Raw genomic sequence first — 18762 nt, forward strand, 5'->3', positions numbered from 1 at the left:
TTTTAAAATTGTTTGTAGTTAAAATTTAGTGAACACAATGGTATTTGAAAAATAATTAACTGGTTTTTCTTTTTCTTTATTTAACTTTTGGCAAAAAAAATTTTGTTTCGGGAGAATAACAAAAACCATCTTTTATCTGTCAATGGAGAATAGAAAATATTATCGATAGACTTATCATCATCATGAGAATGCGTGGACTGATTTTGCTGTTTAGGTTGATTTTTGGAAACACCAATTCATATTCTCCCCCGAAAATTTCATGGGTTTGCTCTGTTTTTAATTCTTATGAAATTTGTTTCGTAAAAAGAAAGAGATATAGAGAGTGATGAAAAAGAGATGTACAGTTTGGAGACCATTTATGATGAGAAAATAAACTTTTTTTAACAGTAACATCAAGGTTTTCCGATGCTATAATTAATACTATAAATAATTCTAATATCCAGACATGCAAAGTCTTTTATAAGAACTGGAAAAGGTGTATGATTTATTTATGTCATGCGGCATGTTCAAAAGAGAAGAGACGAGATGAAGCTGATGAAATGATCTTCCGTGATTATGGTAGTTGTTTGTTTTATGTTCTTTTAAAATATTAAAAACTTACAAATCACTAATTTTTAGAAAACAAAGTCTGCCAAAATTACCCATTCAAATTCCTATCAAAAACTCTCATATCCTTTTCAAAATCTACAAATTTCATATCAACTCCATTAAATGTAAAATCCCAATCCATCACTATATTTAGTTTGGATTTTCAAATCCATGAAAATATGTATTGAAATCCATGCAAATCCATTCAAAAACATTATGAAATCAAATCTATTAGTTAATCCGTATGATTGAATAACACTTGATTTGAATTAGAATTTATGAATCATTAAACGAATAACACATGATTTCAATACATATTCTAAAATCATAGATCTAATAACACTATATTTAGTTTTGATTTTCCAGTCCATCAAAATATGTATTGAAATCCATGCAAATCCATTCAAATACATTATAAAATCAAATCTATTAGTAAATCCGTATGTTAAAATAACATTTGATTTGAATTAGAATTTATGAATAATTAAACGAATAACACATGAATTCAATACATATTTTAAAATCATAGACCAATAACAATATATTTAGTTTGGATTTTCAAATCCATCAAAATATGTATTGAAATTCATACAAATCCATTCAAATACATTATGAAATCAAATTTATTAGTAAATCAAAATATGTAAAAAAAATTAGGAAAACATTGGCAAAAAATTAATAAAAAATAACGAAATGATAACAAGAAAAATAAGAATAGGCCGAAGAAGATACATAACATATGTTGTAGATGTTAATGTGATAATTAAATATATAATTTCACAAGCATTTGTTATTACTAATATTTCTCAGTTATTTTTATATCAAATGCGATTTTCAGTGATAAAAAAGCAAATCCGACCCAATTACGGAAACAAATATCATCTAAAATTGCCTTTTCCATCTCCGGAAATCGTCTTCATTTTATGTTAGGATTTGAATTTGAATTTGAAGATTTCGAGTTTTTAAAGTTCAATGACGAAGATAATTGATAAAAAAAAAGTTAACAAAAGTCAATTATAATTTAACAGTTGGCTATTTTAGTTACCAATTTTATTAAATCAACTATTAGTTGGGGAATAAAATTATGCAAGTGACACCTCAGTATTAAATTGCTGATTTCAAATAGTTGAAGATTTAAGTGGTCTTTTTTCCTTACTAAACTCATAGAAAGTTTTCTTAATACTTTAAAAAATCAGGCTTAAAGAAAAAAAACAAATAAATTTCTATTAGTTTGTGAAGTTGGCTCTTTTTCCTTATAATAAATAATTATAATCACTTTGGTGATTAAACTTTAAAGTATACTTTTTTTCCAAAAATAATATAAAAAAATTCAATTTTTCTTTTACATGAGTGTTGTTCTTTTAAACTGATTTTTTGCCCAATTGATTCTGTTTCCGGCCCAACCCTAAAAGCTCCGGGTCGGGTTTAAAGAAAAAGGAAAAATCAATCTCGGGTTGCTCTTCTTCACCTCTCTCTCTCTCTCTCTGCGGCGCCTTCCTTCTCTCTCCCAAGCTTCCTTCGATTCACTTTCTTAAAACACCAATATTGCTTCCTCTTCTTTCGTTTCTCACCTCATGCCTTCTCCTTCTCTTTCTCCCCAGGGTTTGTTTCAATCTCGAATCACATAGAGATTTCAATCGACCTAATTGTCTCGCCTCTCATCAAAAACCCAACCCCAATTTCTACACTCGGCATCTACTCAATCTGTGGCGTAGAAACCCCTAACTCGTGGTCATTTTGCACACTCTCCCAAATCGAAAAAGGCTCCGTCTTGAAATTAGGGTTTCTCACGGTGGAGGCTTTTTTCCGATCTAATTTGAGATTTAAACGAGGCAAGTGAAGGAAGAAAGGGCATCAATCGATCGAGAATCGTGAAATTAGGGGTTTTCGAAGTTCATGTATGGCTTCGGAGCCTGTTAACGGAGATGGAGCTCGAGAGAAGAAGCAAAGCATTAGAGTTTATACGAGGAAAGGTAAAGGCCAGAGGAAACATTCACCCTACTTTGCATTTGACGGCGGCGATAAACCAGAAAACAATCATGCGACTCCACCTGAAACCCTAGCTCGAGAGTCTCTGGATCCTCTCCATGAGGCACGTGCCACTGCACCTGAAGCACGTGCCATTTTAGACGATGTCAATACAGTGGTTGTTGATGAGAACTCTATCAAGGAACCTCCTAAAAGCCTTCCCCTTGAGGATGCTACTAACATGGTTGTTGACAAGAAGGCTATTGAAGTGTCTTCTGAGGATGAGGAATACGAAGATCACCTTATAAAAGAAACTCATCCTGAAAATGCTGCTGCTGAAAGCGTGCCAATGGAGGAGGATGTAGATGGACGGATAAGGATACATGTAGCCTCCAAGTCTAAGCAGCAGAAGGAGGAGATCAGGAAGAGGCTTGAAGATCAGCTCAACGTGGTCAGAGGTCTTGTTAAGAAGATTGAGGACAAAGAGGGGGAGATTGGTGCGTATCACGACTCTCCTCTCACTAACGGAGGAGGAAGGATTCTCTCAGGGTTCGCGTCAGCTGGACTTCCTCGTGAGGTCATCAGAGTGCCAAGGCCTTTGAACCAACTCAGTATATCAGTGCTGGAGAATACTCAAGGAGTCAATGAGTATGTGGAGAAAGAGAAGAGAACACCCAAGGCCAATCAGTTTTACAGAACTTCAGAGTTCTTGCTTGGTGACAAGTTGCCACCGGCAGAGAGTAACAAGAAATCAAAATCGAGTTCAAAGAAATACGGAGGGGAGGCTGGTCATGGTTTTGGTGCAGGCTCCAAAGTTTTCAAGAACTGCAGCGCTCTACTAGAAAGGCTGATGAAGCATAAGCACGGTTGGGTGTTCAACGCTCCTGTAGATGTGAAGGGTCTAGGTTTGCATGATTACTTCACCATTATAGAACACCCTATGGATTTGGGAACCGTCAAGTCTACGTTAACGAATAATATGTACAACTCACCGAGAGAGTTTGCCGAGGATGTTAGACTTACTTTCCACAATGCCATGACTTACAACCCACCAGGACAAGATGTCCATATCATGGCGCAAGTGCTGTTACAGATGTTTGAGGAGAGGTGGGCTGTTATAGAGTCTGATTACAATCGTGAAATGAGGTTTGTCACTGCTTATGAGATGAATCTTCCAGCTTCTACGATGAGGTCTAGACTTGGTCCAACGATGCCGCCACCGCCTATCAATGTGAGGAATAGTACAATGGATTGGAGTAGTCGCCCTGCGGACTTGCAGCACCCGAAACCAACCACAACTCCTGGCAGAACACCGACCAGTGCAAGGACCCCTGCTCTGAAGAAGCCAAAGGCAAACGAACCGAATAAAAGAGATATGACGTATGAAGAGAAACAGAAGCTTAGTGGCCACTTGCAGAATTTGCCTCCAGACAAATTAGATGCGATTGTGCAAATCGTTAACAGGAGGAACACTGCTGTGAATCTAAAAGATGAAGAAATTGAAGTCGATATTGATAGCGTTGATCCGGAGACTTTGTGGGAGTTGGACAGGTTTGTAATCAACTACAAGAAGGGATTAAGCAAGAAAAAGAGAAAAGCCGAGTTGGCTATGCAAGCTAGAGCAGAAGCTGAGAGGAATGGTCAACAACAGATGGTACTTGCACTCCTGATGATCCACTCCTTTTATCCTTTCTTTAATCTGTATGTTCGTCTTTATATATATATATATTCTCTTATTACAGGCTCCAGCACCAGTGGCACGTGAGTTTTCTAGGGAAGGTGGCAACACAGGTAATTTTACAGGCCATTTTGTTAATTCCAGTTGCCTCTGTTTGGTTTGAACTACGTAGGGGTTATAATTGCTGTTTCTGCTTTGTCGTATCAGCTAAAAAGACACTCCCTACGTCATTACCGTCTCAAGTGGAGAAGCAGAACAATGAGGCAAGCAGATCAAGTAGTTCAAGCAGCTCTTCCAGTGGGTCCAGCAGCTCTTCTAGTGGTACGTTCTTTTATTTGAGTTATCTAACTAATGTATTGCCTTGGTGCTGCTGTTGTGATTTTGGTGACTAAACGCCATCTGTGTTTGGTATGCAGATTCGGACAGCGACAGCTCTTCTTCGTCATCTGGGTCAGATCAGACCTAGAGACTACTGTTCAAGAGGGTTTGGTGTTGACAAATATGTAAGGTCATCCAAAGATTCATCTATTATCCATTGTTAATCTGTTAAGAAGCTTTTGTTGACTGTTTGCTAAATAGCACATGTGGCATCTTACTTGTCTCTGTTTGGCATGGTTGTAATACATTTGTATGTGATTGGTCTTGTTCAGTTCATAAGTCTTGGTTCCTAATAGATTGATTATGCCTTAACGGTTTCTGATTATATAACCAGAATTATTATGCTTTGTGGGTGAAACAGGGCGTTTGAAAAGATGGAAGATTAGAGTTAGAAGAGCATTTGGGAGGTTAAAGATGAGGTGACGTACAGGCTTGAGGCAGAAATATTACAACGTGGTTTTGTGCAAGGAAAGATTGTATTATATTCACGAACTGTTAGATTATAAAGAAGTATATTCTTTCTTTTTCTTTTTTAGAATTGGTAGTTAGTTTGATTATGTGGCTGGTCTACTTTTAGATATAACCGTAGGGTTGGTTTGGTCTGTTTCGGCACTTTTGTATATCTCTGCCTCTCTCTCTATCGTTCTTCTGGTCTTTAGCTGTTTAGTTGGTTTGCCTCATAATATTTTCTTAGTTAGGGCTTTTGAATCAGCAAAAAGCATCACAACTGATTCTTGATGACTTGTGTTTTGTAAGCTTGTTATCAAGCAGATTTGTTTTGGCCACTTATCACCTTCTATCTCTTTGCTATGCCTTAATATTTTTCACAAACCTTTTCTTTGTTATTGCATCTTGAAAAAAAAAAAACTCTTCCCCAAGTGTAGACTGGCTTTTGATTTTGCACGCAATAAATAACAGCTTCTCTTGTGTTCGGAGTTTTACGTGTGTTAAACCTAACCGGATATATATTCAATGGGTTTTCGTTTAACCGGAAACTCGGTTCAACGACTAAGTTCGTTAAATGAATTTTAATCCTATGAAATGTAACTTATATTCGCACCAATTAATAAGCATACAACTCTTTTAGTTTTTATTACCATTAAACCTCAATTACACAATTCACAATCATATAAAATACACTACGAATCGCATTAAAAATAAGAAAGAAAAAAACTCAACAATGTATAATAAGCTAGAATTACTTAGTGTGGGAGATGATGTTTAAACCCATTAATCACAGCATAACATTGTTGCCTTTGATCTTGCTTTAAATTTCCCCAGCCACCTTGCAAATTCCTTGATGTATATCCACCGTTTATAATCTCCCGATTCACACCAACACCATTGTTATTAACAACACTAAACCCACCCGAGCCACTCGAGTTTATCGCTGATCCGTTCTTGTTGTTATTGCTATTGTTGAATACACGTTGTTGATTATTATTATTATCCCAAGTAACAAGAGATTGGTTATGAATTAAGCTTTTGTACAGCTTGAGCTCTTCACTCTGCCTCATGTACTCTCCATAAGAGCCAAGGACCGGATCTTTCTGTCTCCATAGAGCTTCCCATGTCAAAGAATCAGTCAGCTTAGGGCGGTCCTCTTCACGTACGGTCCGTACCATTTTCTGTACGTTACTAACACCAAACACTTTGTGAACAGCCTGAAACTCCTTGGTCTTGCGAGCTGGAAAATAAGGCGATAAGATGCATTCGTTGTTGCATTTCTTTCTCTGGTGTTTGCATGAAGCACAAGCTTGATGTGGAGGTGCGTTATTGGAGATGTTGCTGTTGTTAAAGTTCATTTGCATCATGTCATCTCCCTAGTGGTTACAAATATCACATTTTAAACAAGATAAATTACATTTCTCTGCGAACCAATATGGTTTTAGAAAATGTCCACGTTATAGATTTACAAAAATGTTTATTTCTTTTTTTTTTGTATAAAAAAAAGTGACAATATAGCAACAAATAGCACAAACAGAATTACATGTCAAAGTCTAGAGAAACATTGGATTCAAAAAAATTCTACATATTGATTTCCTTAATAAAAGGTGTTATTTTAGGGTTTTGACAAATGTTTTAAAATCTATATTATATTCTTTACCGTTTCCGAAATAAAATTATTTAGTTTCTTTTCCAGATAATCAATTATTTTCAAAAGGATAATATTCAAATTTGTTACAAAATTGTGTTGACAACATAAATTTACATTGTTAAACAACAAAATGCCTAAAGATATATATTAAAGTATGTCATATTTATCGATTTGGAGGAGTATAACTATAAATTATGAGTAAATTACGAAAACAAAGATGATGTTATACGTCCCAACATCATAAGAGAAACTAAGGAGTCGTAATGAATTAGTTTCACGAAATCTAATATTCTAACCAGAAACACAACTTACAAGTGCGAGTTCATACATACGAACGAATACATAATATGGTCATTCCACCATTCTTAAATATATTAAGAGAGAAAATGTATTAAATATGTAAAGTATAACAAATGATTATGTATCATACTCTATAGATTATGAAAATCACTTCTACGTCTGCATGTATAATACATGCATGGATGTATCTAGTAGCCTACGTCTGCATATGTATCTATATATATATATATATATATATATATATGCATGGATGGATCTAGTAGCCTATAATTGAAGCCTGATACATAAAATATAGCCACGCCATAACCGTATATAGTCATAATTTACAAGAGAAAACATCTATCTCAGAAGAATAAGAGTAGTGAACATAACTTCAAGAAGGGTCATACAAACCTCTTGCCTTTCCTTCATTTGTGGGTAAATAGCAACTGGATATATGTGTTTATATCGATGACAAAGGGATTAATATAATGGTGCACAAAGAGTCTATTAATGTACACGAAAAGATTGTTTGGTTCAATGAAAGAAAATGGTGTTTGGATGAAAGGTCGATTATGAGATTTTAGGTTGCTCATGACAAAAGGAGAATAACAATTTAACAAACCGATTTTAAAGTAATTTTTAATAATAATAATTAGATTTCGGGAAATTATAATTCCAATAAAATTGTTACTATTTTCGGTATTTCTGAATGAAAATGTGTGGACAGTCAATATAAGAATATGTTAAAAACTATTAACAGTTTGGTTAGACAATTATTTGAATATATGTTGTAAAAAAAAAGACAATTATTTGAATACATATAGCAATGAAACATGGGAACAAGTCTTAATACTTGCACATTTTGGTCCTGCTCTTAGTATAATGAGGATCTTACCATGTTCTTATGCATTATGGACGAGAGTTTGAGATACCTTGTTATGTTTGATTACCAAATACGCAGTTTGAATTATGTATTTTTGTTAGTATGAATTTCTCCATGTTTACCACGTGAATTAGATATTATCACCTATAGAACGAGCAAGGATAGTAGCACTTGTCTCTGTCAAGATTCTGCTTGCTACTGCATATATAACAGCATAAGCATAAGCATAGACATATAGCATATCATATCCTCATTAAAGCAACGAATCAATGTCTTACATATTATTCTTTTGAAAGAAAAAAGTAAAAAAAAAAAAAATCAGATGGACAGATTCGCATCGCACTCGCTATACATTAAGTTTTGTCTTTACTAAAGAATGAAAGGCTTTGCATAGACATCGAATGGTTCACAAGCAGTAAGTTGAGGCTCCTGTCAAAACACAGATTCAAACACACATTACTACCAATTCAAACACGCATTACTACCAATTAGTCAGAACAGGAGTAAGTGAAACAAGGATTATATACCTGTCTTAATCCACCCATACCACTTCCCCCTGTCAGAAGCATGGTCAGCACACTCGAAACAACTCCACCACCGCCACCACCAACACTAACACCACCGCCACTCCCTGTATTCCTTATCGTTGTACGCATAGAGTTCAGAATGTTTCCATAGGTTGTACCTTGTGGGCTGCGTTCAATCGCTTGGATAAAACAGAAAGTCATAGCACCAGTAGACGTGATCTTCGACAACGCCTGTACACACACACACATGTTTTCAATCATGAGTTTAGGAACACAGCTACAAATGCAAGACATATGACTTAAAACTCATTCTACTTACTGATGTATCCGCCGATGTCTGATCATCATCACATCCACTTATTGATATAGCTTCTCCACCAGCTGTTCCTTTCCACAAACCTGACCTTGGCCTATGGTCTTCCCACACATACTGCCCAGATCTGTTTCAATATCAAACAAGTGTGTCCATCAACGGCAATTAAAAGAACATATTGGAGCACTATTATAAATGCATAATTTTTGAAATTATCAATTTCTAATAACTTCAACCAATAGTAAGTAATTCAATAAATCTAATTAATTCTCTTGAAGTTTACAATTTCTATATAGTAAACATAAAAATAATTTTTTTTGTGAAGGTAAAAAAACTAACCTGTCCATTCTACATAAGAACGGTAAATCAAGAACAGTTCCACTATGGCAAGCATCAATAATCGAATGAAGCTTAACACCATGCGGAAGAGGACGCACAATAGTCGCATTAATCTCATCATCAACAATCATCCCCTGAGTTTCGAAGTCCAGAGGACAGAGCGTCTCATCATATCCATCAACTTCATCACCGTTGTAGTTTCTTTGACGAGAGCCATGACCAGAGTAGTGAAAGACAAGCGAGTCGCCAGCTGTACATCCCTGTACTAGCCAATACAACGCCATCCTCATGTTTTGCTTGTTAGGGATACGGTACGGGTCAGTTTCTTCCTCTGCATCAAACAGTTAAACATCATGAGAATTAAAATAAAAATATAATTAAAATGTGTTTTTCACTTTAAACCGTGTTCTAAAAATGCCTAGACGTCCGATTCGGTTTATACCGGTTTAGACCGGTTTAGACCGGTTTAGTATTAGTTTAATCAGTTTTCAAGGACAATCATCACGGTCATCTCTTTACCGGTGAGCATGAGAATGGAATCTGGGGCGAATTTGAACTTATTGATGAGAAGGTGACGCATGCACTTGGCGTCGTTGATGCATCCCTTAAGCTCGTGGCGAGAGAAACGGTACGAGATACCGCAGATCACAGCTCTTTTCCTGCCGTGAGGGTGAGGAAGCTGACCGAGAGGCGCGGGGACGTGCGAAGGAGGAGGAGCGACGGCGGAGGAGTGCGATTGAGGAGGAGGAGGGGCGGAGCGAGGATCGGCGATGTGAGTTATGGCTTGGCAGAGAGCGCAGCGTATGGATCGGGCGCCGGATGGGAGCTGGAGAGGGGTTCGGCAGCCGGAGCAATTGACGAGCATCGGAGGAGGGTACATGATTGGCGGGTGATGATACTCTCTCTCCGGTGAAGAATCTGATGAGGAGGAGAACGCGTGAGGAAGACGAAGAGGAGGACGAGTCAATTATTATTAGAGGAGACGCACTTAATGGAAGAAGAAAGCTAGATTAGGTTCTGACTAGTCACCAAACACCAACTTGCTCTTTAATGGGCTTTATTAAGCCCATTTAATAGTATTAAGCCCAATGTAACTTTTCGAAATTTGAATTTGACAGTAAGTCTCTTTATATTTCGCTCAGCGCTAAACCAACAAGCAAGAGAGACGGAGGAGATGAAGGGAGGAGGAGAGAAGAAGATGACTCTAGAAGAGTACGTTGATTACTTCAACTCTGGAAAGTCCATCGACTTCACTTGCTCATACCTCAATCAGGTATTTTGATTCTTCCGTCTGACTCTGATAGATCTGATTCTCCTCCTCCCTTTCTAACATTTGAATACTCATCTCTGTAGATCCTTCATCTGCACGGTTTCCGAAAGCTTCACCATTCGACTAAGGTAACCATCGATCGATCATCTCTTAAACCCGTAGAAATTTGAGAAAACAGCTTTGAGATTTTGGTTTGATCGAAGTTTTGAAGCTTCAGTCATCCGATTCCGTTAATTTGATTGTTTCTGTTAAATACTGGTTTACTCTGGTTTACACTAAACCAACTATACAATTGATATCTACTCTCGCGAATGATTGTACCAGAAAACTGTTGGCGAAGCCGTAGACGCAGTGGAGCTGCTAGATCTCTCTCGCTCGACTCTGAATCAAACCACACTCTCCTCATCGTCAGCTTCCCTGACTCTCGATCAAGTGATAAGCGATATCGAAGCTCTCAAATTGCAGGAATGCTGTATCACCTCTCTCCAGATCATCAGTTCAGATGATAGTAGTACTCGAGCAGTGGCCAATCCGAAAGAGCGATCGAACAAGAGAAAGAAGCAAGGAAACGAAAAGAAGATGATGAAGAAGAAGAGGAATGTTAAGAGCATCAGATCTGTGAATGAAGCAGCAGCTGAAACCTCATGCTCGTCCTAAACCACTCTCTGGTAATTTCCAATTAAGCTTTTACTATTCCGTAATCTCATGCTCCCTGTAGCTTGTGATTGAAATTTTTTATATCAATTGGGTACTTACGTTTACGTAGATAAATAACTATGGATTATACTTCGAGAAAAAGACTACGCGTTATACTATAAATGGTATAACAATGCGTATGAGCTCTGAGTGACACATCAATTAATTACCATTTGGACGCAATTTTTACCACTATATGGAAAATAATTTAAGAGAAAATTGTGTGTTACTTGTTTGCATATTGAAACTGATAATTATATTAATCTCTTTAAACTTAAAACAGAATTAAGTGCCAAAAAAAAACTTAAAACAGAATTAAGTAACCACTTGAGCTTAAGTTACATTACATAAGCACACAAAAAGTAACACATAATAGTTTTTTTTGAAGTAATGAACTTAGTTATGATTTCATACTTACGCTCGTACCATATAAGTACTAAGCAAAAAAAAAAACCACTTTCACATAATAGAACAAGCAGCATTAGGATTCTCGTCGCTGAACTTAGAACCAGCTTGGTGGCTGAAGATAGAGGCATGAACAGGATGATGCTGGTAAGACGAATAGTCGTTGCTATCGTAACCGTGCTTGTAATAATTGTAAGAAGAACCCGGGACCGGTGCATGGTGGTTGATTGGGCCGTTGCAGCCGTGAGGGTTGTAGAAGTAACCACCGTTTGTGCTATTGCTTCCACCGCCGAGGAGAGAGCTGTGGTCAGGGTTGAAAGGAAGCTGCCATAGCTCAGCTCTCCTACCGGTTTTTCTAACTTTCTTTAGAACTTTCTTCTGATCGGCGTAGCCAGTCACCGTCACTTTCTGCTGCACCATGTCGATTTCTACCTCATCCACTCCTGTTTTCATTCAACTGAGTCAACATCTCTAACTATTTTTAACACCCTTAGTTTTTGAAAATTAAAGTAAATGCAACTCCAACACAAGCACAACAATTTTTTTGATATAGTCTATGATTTACAGGAAATATATAAAAGCAATTCTCTATAGATCAAAGAGTTTTTACCTCTCATCTTCTGAAGGGCAGATTTAACTCTGCTCTCGCACCCCACACAGTCCATGTGAACTCTCATTTCAATAGTCTGAAGATAGATCAGAGATTGTTAAAATTCATATACAAGAAAAGACATATATGAATCAGAAAACATTTAGAAAATGCAAGAAACAAAATTCAAAACCAAAAGAATTCTTACCGTCATCTTGCACTTTATGTTGGTGATTTTAGAATGTAAGTAGTCAGATGCAAAATTTGTAGTTTGCGTTGAATAGTTTGATGAATGAATGGCATTGGCATTTGCACTGTATATATAGTGTTCCTTGCTCTTCAAGCTTACGCACCTATTTTCTTAGTATAAATTTATAAGTTTTTTGGTAAAATAAAATTATAAGTTTTCTATATTCCAAATCATTTAATAACTTGGGGACCAACGTAAGATAATAAGGTATTATTTTGCACCGACCTTTGTAAAGCGTGTAGTCCCAGCTGGGAAGAGGTTGCTTCATATGGGCATCCACAACGGCCACTTATTGTAGTTTCATTATATGTATATAATTTTCCGGCGTTTGCATGTATTTCGAATTTATATATACTAGAGACTTCGGCCGCGCTACGCGCGGAAAATGTTGAGTTTTAATAAGTTTGAGATTGAAAATTTAGACGATAGATATAAATCATGTCTTTTAGCATAAGTCTGCGAACAATCTCATGTAAACTCTTATTCTCTATATATTTAAATTGCTTAGTAAAGTTTGAAAGACATAAGTTGAGTTTAAGATTTTATAAAGAAGTAAGATTTTAAAAAAAAAAGCAATGAAAAAATTGTTTAAAATGCAAATAAATCAAGGTATCAAGCTATGTGGGAAAGAGAATAATAATCCGGATGATGCATGAATTAAAGTCACTCTTTGCTGCATGCTTGTGCATGATTTTTTATTCGCCTTTTGAAATGCTTTATGTAATCAATTGATTTGTTGAAGTAGAAATTTTGTTGCTGGTGATGAACTGAGTAGTAGTTTGCATGGAAAATATTGAATATTATTGTTCTGTTGATAAAAAAAATAGATATGTATTATGTTTTGATGTGTTTAACAAAATTATTTACCTTGGAAAAGTTTAGGAATTATGCTTGTGATGATGACAACTTTAAATTTCGTATTCTTCTTGTTTTGTAGGATGCTAAAATCTGCCGTTTACTTGTCGCGCAGTATGAATTTAACAATTGTCGACCTGAGATAGAGGTATATGTATGAAGAGAATTATGATTTCGTTTTACCTACTGTGTTAGACTTACATGTTTAGTCGTAGACCAATTGGGGCATCAATATTGAATTCTGGGTGGTACGGATTTATTTTTTGTATTATGAGTATCTGCCCGACGACATCTGCACAATGATTATGAGTTAGAATAAACATCCATATTTGTTTAATTGATATTGGGCTGACTTACTTACCTGGTAAGTAGGTGGGTGTAGTGGCTAAGCACAATAGATTTTTGTAATTCTGGGGAGAGAAATTGTGAACTGGAAATATTGGACCAATGTCTGTAACTTTCGATGTTATTGTCTTTTGATCGATCTGAATGTAATACGGCAGTTGGGTGAGTTTTCGATGTCGTGAATTATGTATGACAGAAAATCCTGAAAATTCAAATATTTTTTGGATTATTTGGCTGAATGTTTCCGGTGAACCGACCTTCTAAATAGTTGTCCCTGAATGTGAACAAATTTTGATGTGCCGAACCAATTGAGTAAATAGTGAGTATTTTAAACCAAATATGTTGAATTGGAAAATACATATATATGTATATGTTAAAGTTTTAATAAAAGGCTTACGTGGTGGTCGTAGCACATGAAGCCGATGCAAACTTTAGTATTATCCGCTTGGTGTTTTCTGATGTTCCAAACACTTCTTATATAAACCGTGATAGGGCGCACTGAGATTCCTTCCTGAAGTTGGTGGATTCTTTGAGGAATGTGTTGCATGTGAGATATCAATGTAAAACATGCGATTTTAAGCAAGAATATACATTCTCCAGTATTACAAAGTTATAATATATTTAAATTAATATTCTGTTAATTATTAAATATTTCATAAAAATAAAAATAATTTATTCTAATGTTGTTTGAATTGATAATATATGTACATACTTTTTTGTAAAATTATTAGGTCTGCGAGTGCAACCAAAACAATATCATTCATACAAAGCATAAGAAATTCATCCGAAATTACAGTTGTCTTACCTACAAAACTTCTAATAGTATAGTTAGCTAACTTCTTAATACAAATTTTATATCATTGACTATATAGATAGATATTCTTACATTGCTTACCACGTTTTTATCTGAAATACATAACTTCCTGCAAAATTGTAATTGCTATTGGAATTACACAAGAATGTCCAATACGATATAATAGAGTTGTATTTTGTAGTATGAACATTATAATTAATATATTTTCGGCGTCTTCTAATATGTAATTTGGCTTGTCTTTTTGGTCTACAAATTGTAATAAATAAGTAAAATATATATATTTTTTTTAAATGTTTAATTTTAATAAATTAGCACTCATCATTAAAATGGGTTATAATTTGTAAAGTATATAATATTGTTTACAAAAATAAATTTATTAACATAGGCTAAACTCTTATATCTATAACTATATATTATCTAAAAATAAATTTATTCGTAAACTATGTAATATATTTTCTAATCACCAGATCGAATGGATTGACGTAAAATTGTTTTAAAACTATCAACAGTATATTGTTTAAAAATGTTTATATAAAAAATATAATAGTATATAATAAACTTTAGTTCATATACTATTTAAAAACATGTTATTAGTAAACTTTGAAGTTTTGGTAATTAATTTAGAATATTAAAGAAAAATCAAATTTAAATTATAAATTTTCTTAAATAATATGATATATGCTACTATGCATAAAAATTTACTAAAATAATAGAGCTGCATTATTTAAACAGAACAGAATTTTTATTTCTAAATTCTGTAAAATACTACAAGGATAGATGTCAAAAGTATAATATAAATTAATTTAAAATGTGTTATATACAAAATATATAAATCAAATAATAATATATTTTATTGTACTTAACTTGAAATATAGCAGTAAGTAAAAAACTAATAAAAAGTTAAATGTATTAAAAAATCACTATCCAGTAACAAAAAATAAATAAATAAAAATCACTATATATTAATAATATGGAATAAAAAATATAAACGATAATATCATAGAGTTACACAATATATAACACTAAAATATAAATTATACATTTAGAACATTGGTTTGGAGTCTGTTTTTGCAAGTCTTTCTCAGAATTTTTTTATATTTAGTCTATAATTCTTCTCTATGTAATTGTCAATCCAATCTTTGATAAATAAAAGGGTTGGATAACGTGTTGGAGCAAGGATAATAAACGCAACAAATGGCCTCAAACAATTATAAACCTTAAGGGTAGAGCCTAGCTTAAAAGCAACGAAAAGTATAAAAGCTTCTACGCTGAACAATTCGAATCAGTTCTGAGATTTAGCCATGGCTTATTTCCGATTAAACACTGCAGAGAATGAAGCAGGAGATGACTTGTTTATCTGCAAGCGATGTGGCTTGGTTGGAGGGTGTGTTATCCATTCTAGTCTTGAACAGCGACTGTTGCAACCAACTCGCTGCAGATCAGATATGTCAATACAGATACCTGCTTACTAATATGTTGAGTTAATATTGATTCTATTTAGCTTACAGAGCTTCTGGAGAATAGTCGTGAGAAGGTGGGAGAGAGGAGCTGTTGGTTTAGGCAAGAAAGAGGTAGGTTTATGAGAGAATCGTTTACAACAGGGTATTAGGCAAGAGTTCCACTATTCAGTTCAAAGAAGCATTGTTAAGAATATTAACTTTCCTTTTCATACGCAGATTGATATAAATATGGTATTCTGTAATGATTTCAAAAAAAAATACGTTTGTAGAGTAGACATTGAGAGGTATTAATATGTTTGCTTTGATTGCGTAATAGTAAATCACAGTTTCAAATCATTAACGTAGGCAATTCAAGCAAAAAAAAATGAATGATGAAAATCATTTCTTCTTCCACTTTGTTTCAAAAGAGGGAGTCATTCTTTATGACTAAAGGAAACTTCAATCCAAAAACATCAACAACAAAGAAAAAAATAATGCAAAGAGAGTGGTGCATATAGATGGAGCGCAAAGTCAATCCTGTGAGCGTTTAGTTTCTTCTGATTCTCACCTCCTCTTCAAGCATCTGCACACTGCATCATTTGAGACAATTGGAACAATCAAATCAAAATTTTCCTAAATTTTAGAAGTATCGTAAACAAAAATATCAAAAGTGGAGTTTTATCTTTACTACTACTACCTTCTGCTCCAAGAAACGAACCTGAGAAGATAGAGCTGTCCCCCTTTATGTCTATGAATATTCACAAACTTAAAGACTCGTAGCACTCTGTCCTCATCACACCAAATTGCAGCATAGGTAAATACAATACATAAAAGATCATAATACAATATGTAAATTGCTCAGAAGGATAAGAAGAAACCATATATCGAAATTGTATTAAAAAAACTTAAACATAAAAGTAAAAAGCCAGAAGTCTGAAAGGAAAAGAACACAAAGCCAAAAGAGAAACATAAAAAAAAAGACTTGGAATGCAGCAAAAAAAAAAAACAATCACTGCATAAGAAGATAAGTAGAAAACCCATTAGCCACTCTTAGGACGTTTTTCCTCATCTGCCTCAAGGATCTCAGTGGCTTTTCTAGCCTTATCACCTGCAGTATCTCCAGAGCTTCCTTTGCGGTCGGTGGAGATCGAAGATCCGTTTGGTTTCACAGACGCGGAGGAGACGACGGTCTTCTCGCTGATCTTGCAGTCGGTGGAGATCGAAGATCCGTTTGGTTTCACATACGCGGAGGAGACGGCGGTCTTATCGCTGATCTTGCGGTCGGTGGAGATCAAAGATTTGCCGGTGGGTTCCATCGCAATGAATTTTAGAGAGAACATTATCAACTTTGAAGGACGCATAAGATAGGAAAACATATTTATAAACAGAAAATTGGTGAGGAAGGTGGAAAGGATCCATTGAATGATTTTAGTATAGTTTTGGTTAGAGGAGTTAATGGAGATATTACTCGGCAAAACGGTTTTGGAGAAAATATATAGAGATGGAAGAGATGGAGGTCGAAAGGCGAGAGAAGATCGAAGGAAGAGATGGAAGTCGAAAGGTGAGTGAAGATCGAATTAGGGTTACGAAGACAACGCATAACACATCGGGTCGGGCCAGCATCTGCAGACTGTGGGCCGTAAGAGCAACATTATTGGTAGGACTAATTTTTAAGTCCTTAGCTTATTTTATTATTATTTTATATTAAGAGACAAAAGTAAGAGACAATTTCAAAACTGTAGATTATTGGTAGGACTTCTTGTTGTCTCTAATGAATGTGCAAATGGGTGTTCTTATTCATGAAAGTAGATCGAAAATTACAACAAACGGTAATCATATCATCGGCGAATCTAACAAACGACAAGTAATCTAACAAACGCAAACCATTAAACATCTCCATAAACTCCAATGAAACAAATCTGCAATTTACAACAATTATAGACTTCAAAAGCCTTACCAAGCAAGAGAAAATAGGACACATAAACGAATCAAATGAAAGTACCTCTATGTTGAGCCCAAGACTTTACACAATTCTTATGGTACTTCTTACCACAGCTTTTACAAGAAAGCATCCTCCTTGCTCTCTCACTTCCTTGGCTTTCTCCCCAGAAGCACATTCTGCACGTTACATTCACGCCGGACTGAGCCAACTCTTCACCAACCTGATCGTTAGAGGAAAGCTGTCCAAAAAAACAAACAAACCCGATTCTTTATATCATCAACAACGAATACTAGTCAACGCAATTGGTAAAGAAAGTTAACCTCATTGACACCAGATTTAAACCTCTCATTGACACCAGATATTCGAAGGTATCCTGGTGGATCTTACGCCAGCGCAATTGAGGTTTCTCTCCTTGATCGTTGTAAACAACTTCAGTGTAGAAGTGCTTGGACAACGTCATTGTAGATGATAAACCCATTGTATCCCAAAGAAAATCACAAGAGAACGAACACAGACGAAGCTACCTTCTACTCGTATAACCAGATACGAAACCAACAACATGAACAAATCCTTTCAAATCAGCATTGAGTACGATTTTATTATCATCAATTTACAAGAACAAACCAGATTACACAAAGGATTCTTAAATAATTTTTTTTTGCTCAATTCCCTATATCTACCCTAATTTTCAATCTAATTTACTCAAACACCAACCATTCAATCAGATTACACAAAGCATACAATCAAATCGTCACAACAAAATCCAACCAATCCCCAAAACAGACAAGATTGATCGAGAATGACAAAAATTCATCCAACTCTGAAAACAGAAGACAGGGAGGAACACATACCTGATTTTGATTGGAAGCGGCGGAGAAGGTTTGTATATGAGGACAGAGCGGTGTGGATTGAGCGACAACAGATCGGGAGAGAAGAGGGAGACGATGAAAACGAGAAAGACCGTAATAATTCGGTCTTCCTTTCAGAGGCTGACACGTGCACTTAAGGACTAGCATAAAAACTTCTTAATTAGCAAACGTCCCTCTCCTTTTTCTTTATTATTGATTTAAATTAATGATTATTATGCTAAGATATGTCCATAA

The 18762-nt window shown here is 35.3% G+C and overlaps 5 protein-coding genes and 1 long non-coding RNA gene across 7 annotated transcripts; 2 read left to right on the forward strand and 4 right to left on the reverse strand.

Annotated features, from left to right (window-relative positions):
* The first annotated feature begins 2019 nt into the window (after window positions 1-2019).
* LOC125599993 (transcription factor GTE4-like) lies at window positions 2020-5415 on the forward strand. Of its 2 annotated transcripts, none has more exons than XM_048772988.1 (5): window positions 2020-4210; window positions 4299-4347; window positions 4442-4555; window positions 4651-4742; window positions 4974-5415. In XM_048772988.1, exons 1-4 carry the CDS (start codon window positions 2489-2491, stop codon window positions 4698-4700), a joined length of 1935 nt encoding a protein of 644 aa, XP_048628945.1. In that variant the 5' UTR covers window positions 2020-2488; the 3' UTR covers window positions 4701-4742; window positions 4974-5415. The 2 variants fall into 2 exon arrangements, with proteins under 2 accessions (XP_048628945.1, XP_048628944.1); XM_048772987.1 differs by having other exon boundaries at window positions 4651-4737.
* Window positions 5416-5766: 351 nt separating this feature from the next.
* LOC106420117 (LOB domain-containing protein 2) lies at window positions 5767-7483 on the reverse strand. The gene is made up of 2 exons (XM_013860955.3): window positions 7404-7483; window positions 5767-6435 (listed from the first exon to the last, which is right to left on the reverse strand). The coding sequence occupies exons 1-2, from the start codon at window positions 7419-7421 to the stop codon at window positions 5815-5817; spliced, it is 639 nt and encodes a 212-aa protein (XP_013716409.1). The 5' UTR covers window positions 7422-7483; the 3' UTR covers window positions 5767-5814.
* A 625-nt stretch (window positions 7484-8108) lies between these two features.
* LOC125599994 (metacaspase-1) lies at window positions 8109-9946 on the reverse strand (the record flags this gene model as incomplete). Its single annotated transcript, XM_048772989.1, is given in 5 exon segments — window positions 8109-8304; window positions 8403-8633; window positions 8722-8842; window positions 9055-9385; window positions 9574-9946. Coding segments are annotated over 5 exon segments (1104 nt in total). The 3' UTR covers window positions 8109-8244.
* On the forward strand, window positions 9935-13456 carry LOC125599995. The gene is made up of 4 exons (XM_048772990.1): window positions 9935-10327; window positions 10408-10452; window positions 10649-10992; window positions 13202-13456. The coding sequence occupies exons 1-3, from the start codon at window positions 10229-10231 to the stop codon at window positions 10979-10981; spliced, it is 477 nt and encodes a 158-aa protein (XP_048628947.1). The 5' UTR covers window positions 9935-10228; the 3' UTR covers window positions 10982-10992; window positions 13202-13456.
* On the reverse strand, window positions 11262-12507 carry LOC106420033 (heavy metal-associated isoprenylated plant protein 28). The gene is made up of 3 exons (XM_013860868.3): window positions 12223-12507; window positions 12036-12111; window positions 11262-11868 (listed from the first exon to the last, which is right to left on the reverse strand). Exons 1-3 carry the CDS (start codon window positions 12226-12228, stop codon window positions 11480-11482), a joined length of 471 nt encoding a protein of 156 aa, XP_013716322.1. The 5' UTR covers window positions 12229-12507; the 3' UTR covers window positions 11262-11479.
* A 4037-nt stretch (window positions 13457-17493) lies between the features above and the next one.
* LOC106420074 lies at window positions 17494-18186 on the reverse strand. The gene is made up of 3 exons (XR_007333567.1): window positions 17980-18186; window positions 17720-17897; window positions 17494-17636 (listed from the first exon to the last, which is right to left on the reverse strand). It is a non-coding gene; the product is annotated as an uncharacterized LOC106420074 (long non-coding RNA).
* Window positions 18187-18762: the final 576 nt, after the last annotated feature.

This window comes from Brassica napus, unplaced genomic scaffold (assembly GCF_020379485.1).
Source record: "Brassica napus cultivar Da-Ae unplaced genomic scaffold, Da-Ae ScsIHWf_207;HRSCAF=365, whole genome shotgun sequence".
In the NCBI taxonomy this organism is placed as follows: Eukaryota; Viridiplantae; Streptophyta; class Magnoliopsida; order Brassicales; family Brassicaceae; genus Brassica; species Brassica napus.

What these genes read in the sequence shown, in the direction of transcription:
- LOC125599993 (XM_048772988.1), top strand. Translation starts at nt 2,489, where the DNA reads ATGGCTTCGGAGCCTGTTAACGGAGATGGAGCTCGAGAGAAGAAGCAA. An exon ending in GGAATGGTCAACAACAGATG is followed by an intron (nt 4,211 to 4,298) that starts GTACTTGCACTC and finishes CTCTTATTACAG; the next exon opens with GCTCCAGCACCAGTGGCACG. An exon ending in TAGGGAAGGTGGCAACACAG is followed by an intron (nt 4,348 to 4,441) that starts GTAATTTTACAG and finishes TTGTCGTATCAG; the next exon opens with CTAAAAAGACACTCCCTACG.
- LOC106420033 (XM_013860868.3), bottom strand. An exon ending in TGCCCTTCAGAAGATGAGAG is followed by an intron (nt 11,869 to 12,035) that starts GTAAAAACTCTT and finishes GAATGAAAACAG; the next exon opens with GAGTGGATGAGGTAGAAATC.
- LOC125599995 (XM_048772990.1), top strand. Translation starts at nt 10,229, where the DNA reads ATGAAGGGAGGAGGAGAGAAGAAGATGACTCTAGAAGAGTACGTTGAT. An exon ending in CTTGCTCATACCTCAATCAG is followed by an intron (nt 10,328 to 10,407) that starts GTATTTTGATTC and finishes TCATCTCTGTAG; the next exon opens with ATCCTTCATCTGCACGGTTT. An exon ending in AGCTTCACCATTCGACTAAG is followed by an intron (nt 10,453 to 10,648) that starts GTAACCATCGAT and finishes TGATTGTACCAG; the next exon opens with AAAACTGTTGGCGAAGCCGT.